We start from the raw sequence: 5,528 nt of genomic DNA on the forward strand, positions 1-5,528 counted from the left end.
TACTATACAAATATGTACTTGAACTGACTTTTCAGGTTGTCAGTATTGATATTTATAAATCAAAATATAATTTTTTATAATAAATTAAACTGGATAACTAAAGAACATTTCCCAAAGAACAGTACCATCTAAATTGTCTTCCTGGATTTGTCACAGTCAGCAAAGAATGAATCCGTATCTAATTCATCCTTGGGCAAATTTTAGTTTGGTGAAGTCATTTCAAACTCATAACAACAAATTTTCACTGTTCTCTAAAAGGAGAGAACCCTCAATCAGCATATTAACTACATAATAATGGATAGTCAGGAAAAAAAATCTACAAGAGGGATTACTGAAGTCAACAGACCTACGCTGAATTTTCTTAGCTAGTATCGGGAGAATAAATGTTATACTTTGTTTCCCATACAATTCTAAACTTTATTGCAAAATATGTTTTCCTTCCATTAATGCCAGTTTATGGTACAATTTCAAGGGATATCTGGACTGTATGAGGATACAAATATCGCCCAAGCCTCTCTAACAAATGGCCTACGTTATTGTCACAGGTAAGAATATTAAAAAACCAAAACTAAATAAAAAAAATTACAATATAAAAAAAAAAATCAGAACAAACAATCAGGCCATTTTACCAAGCAACGTTTTTCAGTTCCCACAAAAGAGAGAGGAAGATTTGCCTGTTTGTCAGCATCTGAAAAACAGGTTGCAGGTTGTGAACACAATATTAAGAAAGCTGAACTTCCCATGCTTTGAAAAGACTAGGACCAACACTTAAGAAAGAGGTACTGACAGTGAACCTACTTTTATTAGACAGGATGCTTAGGAAGCTACCCTGGAAGGAAGCACACTTGCTGTAGCCTGAATGTTTAAATACCTCTTTGCATATGAGTAATAAGCTTGTCTCTCTGGAGGAAATAAAGAATTTTAAAAAAATGTTAAAACATTAAAAACAAGATTATTGTTTTGTCTGAAGTGTACTGCCTCACCATAACTGCTTGTCACTCAGAATTATCTTTCTTGAAATATGCTGTCCAACTACACCTGCTTTTTCTCTTGCCCCCTCCCCCCACTCACTCAGGACTTAGCTAGCTGAGGAGCGAATCCATTCATCTACAGTTATGGACTGATTCTATATGACTGATGAGGTTGTGCAGGAAAGATACTGCATATGCTAAAAACTAAGAAAACTTCTGGCTTTGTTTGCTTATTTTTTTCAAATAATGAAATATATAAATTAACTTATTAATTTAAAGTATCTAATGAAAAGCATAAGTAAAATGACTAAGATGTCTCAGAATAAAAGTTGCAGATGATGTGGCCAGAGCGTACACAAGAAAAGGCATCTCTGAATAAGAAGCAAATACCAAAAGAAACATCCTGAAGTTAGAGACTAAAATGTGATATCACACAATCCAGGCTTGTTTATGAATACTAGTATCAAATAAACTGTCACATGCAACTTCTATAAAAGCAAGTACCACAGAAAAGTTTGGGGAAAGTGTCATAGCTGAAGTATTATAGCATAGGCTTACAAAGAAACCACATCACAAAGCAAACAATCCAAATTGAACAAAAACAGAAAAATAGATAAACTACCAGTCTTCCTCACCCAAATACACACAACTGTCTTTTTACTTTCATAAAGGAGGTTATTATATCCCATAAAACAACTTTGTAAAATAAATCCTTCAGGCTAACAGTAAGTCGATGTTAAGAATTCACATGTACTTTAACAGGCATTACATGAGACCCATAAGCTCCTGCAAAATGATTTTAAACATCTAAGTATACACATAATTGATTAAACTTCTTTATATTTGCAGTATTCGGGATACACAGAATACAACAGCAATTACTCTGGTGTTGCATTAGACAATATCAGGTATGGTCCTGGATGAGAGTGCCAGTATTGATCCTTTAATGACATTTTGATGATAAAAAACTTTACAAATAGGAGGACAGAAATGTCTTTACAAAGTTTGTATCAAACTTTTGTTTTCTTTTTTAAAGAAGCAAAACAGGGCATTTTCTTCTCATGTGATAGTCAATACAAAAGGTGAGGTATTTAAAATTCCCCATTATCTCTCTAATGTCTTAGGATATAATGGTTTAATGTTGCCTTATTTTATACACGTTATGCTGTTTTAAACCTTCTGCACTTCTCTCAGCTCAACTAATGAAGATGGGCAAGTGTCAAATTCATTGGACCACAGGCCAGATCTGGACCACAGGGCTCCTCGTGAGCAAGATTTAGTAGGCAGGACTCCCCGCAAGCTGGATGTCCCACAAAAAACAGTCATAGCATTAATTCCTGTGGCTACCAGAACCGCTGCTTTGGCACAGTTCTGGAACCCAAGGATTTAAACATCACTGTATTTTTACTACCTGCAATCCCTCCCACCTATCTCAGTCAACAGGGCCAATTAAAAACCCTAATTTCAGTAGTCAAGGGGGGGAAGGGAAGAGGAAAAGGTGAAAGGGAGTAAAAGGGGGAGGCAAGTAACATTAACTCCTTGGCAGCCAGTGACAAGCCTCATTGGCCAAATCCGGCCCAGGGAGGTGGATGGTCCAGCCCATAAGAATCCCCATAGGCTGGTTCATCCACCAGATGTTTAAAACACCCCTGACCTAAGATATACAAATTGAATATTGTGCAACTATTTGATTAAAAATGAATATAATAAACCTAGAATTTTCTTTCTTGCCATTTCTAATACTCGAATATAAACAGGCAAATGTTCAGTTTATGTACAAATGAACTGGAAAACTAAAGCCTAAATGTTAACCAACATTTAAAAATTCTTTTCTCCTTAAATAAATTTAGTAAAATGAGTTTCGCATTAAATACATTTATTTCTTTAACTCCTCTCCTCAGCAGTATCACTACTGTACTTATGTTATTTACAGGCCTCGTTCCTTTTAGTAAAATTAAGGTACCCAAACCCAAAGTTTTGAACAGGTAAAATACAGAAAGGGACTGTGCTAAAATGAAATTAATCTGTACTTGCTAAAAGGCGCTTTTCTTTTTACCTGAACGTTAACATCTTCCTTCTTAAATATTAGTGCTTGAACTTCATCAGGATCCCCATTAAATATCGCTTGAACTAGTGGTGGCTGAAAAGAAAGACAATAGATTAAATTTATATAAACATACATTCCATTCCAATATTTACTTTACAAGTGTATTTTTCTGATGACAACACACCACTAAAAATACCAAATTAAAATACCTCCAACTCCCCAAGGTAGTGAAGGGAGACAACAGAAACTATGAATGTTAGCTTGGAAGAAGCCAAAAACAAAACAAACCCTCAAGGAAAAAATACATCATACTAATTTTGGACAAACCAATCAACCATTCATTTTAAAAAAGTAATCTAGGTTTTTATAAGTCTTTACTGACAAGCTAAAAGAAATGCACTGAAAAAATCTTTGTTCAAAATAAACATAACTAGTCTACAACATATTACAAAGTATTCAGAAACAACCTTATTTGATATTCTTAAAGTTAAAGTAGTAATTCATATGTATTTGGATATATGATAAGAAAGCACAGAGTAATGGAAAGGTATAGTAACAAATGCACACGGATTAGAGACACATTTATTACTAAATATAACGGAATTTCCTAACCAGCATCACAAACTTCTAAGACCATATCGTGTCACAATCACACAGCAAGTCAGTTAAGCAAAGTAAAGTTCTGTTGTAAAATTCATATTTTTTTAAGAACATTTCTGGAAAGTAGCAGCAGCTACATTCATCTACAATCTGATTTATGTTAACTTTTTATTTTAGTATGTGACTGACATTGCTCAGAGTACATCATCTACTGTACCAGTTCTCAAAATACACACAGCTTATTACTGCATTATAATGGTTACATCAGTTTCTAAAGTGGTACTAAATAAATACACCAGTGAGGAGTGAGGAAATGTTTACCACAAATGTCATTTGCTCACGCTTGCTAGAAATGGTATACTGCTATTAAAAATAAAAAGCTCCCATTTGTTAACTGTGTCACAAATAAGGAGTTACATTTTAAAAAAAAAGAGCCCATGAAAGTTTTAATTTCTTAAGTAAGTTTCAAACATCTCTCTGCTTAATATAGGTGGTTTACATTTTTAATTACAACTGCTCGTTCAATAACAAAATAATCCAGCTACTACTTTGCATATTTATGTAAACCCTCTGACAAGCATCATGGGAACTTTGCAGCTTTTACAAACATTGAACATTTAACAAAACAGACAGGTCTTACCAACACATTTCCAGAAGGTGATGGACGCAGAGATAGGTTTTCCTGAGGTAATTTGGAAATAAATGTGGGAGAATCATCTTCTACCTCCTCCAAAACAACAATACAGACTCGACTCATTCCATCCGTTTGAAAATAAAAACCTATATTCAGAACAGCACTGTAGAAATCACAGTCGAGGCAGCCCAGGAAATGCTCTCCTCTGCCTATATACTCACAAACTTAAGTTCTGAACCTATTGCTGGTGTTTTAATACTAAAAAAGGACACTGTTGCACTTCCTTATATTTCATTTGCTATATTCAACACCCTGGGGTGCTCAAATGATCCTGTTTAAAAAATTGCATTTTTTTCAAAATATAATTTCATCCAACATCTACACTACAACACTGAATTTGTGGAAAATGTATCAAAAATAGTCTTCAGTATAACTACATTACAGTAAAAAAGTCATTGCAATAAATCTCTGTTACGTCCTTTCACCAGCAAATGTTTTTCTTAATATCGCTACTTCTACAGCATAAATTTATCCACACAGTGAAATCATTGTTGTAGACGACATGACACTATCCTGTGTAGAATGAAACAAGGAACAATTGCTCTGACAGAGATGATCACGGCTACACAGTCCCACAAGGTCAGTTTCCAATTAACAGTATCAGGCTTTCTGGTGACTGAAAAATAAACACAACTGTTCTTAGTGGTTCAGGATCTAATCATTTTGCAATTTGGCAACTTCATTCGTCAATGTCAAACACAGTCCACACAAATTTTTCAGCAGTCCTTCAGAATGTGATGCTCAGAGGTTGACAATTCTTTCCCATGCAATAAAAATCTCTGCAATGTACAGCAAAGCTGCAGTACATTTACATGCGATGAGTCAGACCACAAGGGACAATGGAAGTCCTGGAATAATACTGCCCGTTTAATCCAGATTTCCCAAATGACAGAAATGTAGATAGCTTTATTCCATCAGTGACATGAACAACGCAGAACATTCATTTTTTTCTCAATCAGGCAGTTGCTGTGGCTGCTCCAACAGGGAAGGCATTAGACAGAAATGCTGTTAAGGAAGACTGCTTCAGCAAAACAAGCAAGCTACCATGGCACAAGGGCTCAGATTACTGCCTTAGACTTCTGAAAAAGCAGTTCATCACTCAAGTGTTTCTTTTGATCACCATGTGAATACAGTTCCCATTATAGTCTTCACTCAGAGGAGAGGAAAGGGAAAAAAAAAAAAAAAAAAAACTCCGTGCATCTTCTTTGAGCCAACT

General features: G+C 35.0%; 1 protein-coding gene across 3 annotated transcripts in view; it reads right to left on the reverse strand.

Moving 5' to 3' along the window:
• ANKRD28 (ankyrin repeat domain 28) overlaps nucleotides 1-5,528 on the reverse strand; it is a 224,984-nt gene that overhangs the window by 160,640 nt on the left and 58,816 nt on the right. The window contains exons 1-2 of one of the 3 annotated variants that reach the window (XM_019508653.1): nucleotides 4,259-5,442; nucleotides 3,028-3,111 (exon numbers count right to left, since the gene is read on the reverse strand). In XM_019508653.1, the coding sequence (XP_019364198.1) occupies nucleotides 3,028-3,111; nucleotides 4,259-4,375 (201 nt within the window). In that variant the 5' untranslated portion in view covers nucleotides 4,376-5,442. Of the gene's footprint in view, nucleotides 1-3,027; nucleotides 3,112-4,258; nucleotides 5,443-5,528 lie in introns of those variants that run through there. The other 2 variants (XM_019508652.1, XM_019508654.1) reach the window with 2 other exon arrangements.

Source organism: Gavialis gangeticus, unplaced genomic scaffold (genome assembly GCF_001723915.1).
Source record: "Gavialis gangeticus isolate Ggan-Ray unplaced genomic scaffold, GavGan_comp1, whole genome shotgun sequence".
In the NCBI taxonomy this organism is placed as follows: domain Eukaryota; kingdom Metazoa; phylum Chordata; order Crocodylia; family Gavialidae; genus Gavialis; species Gavialis gangeticus.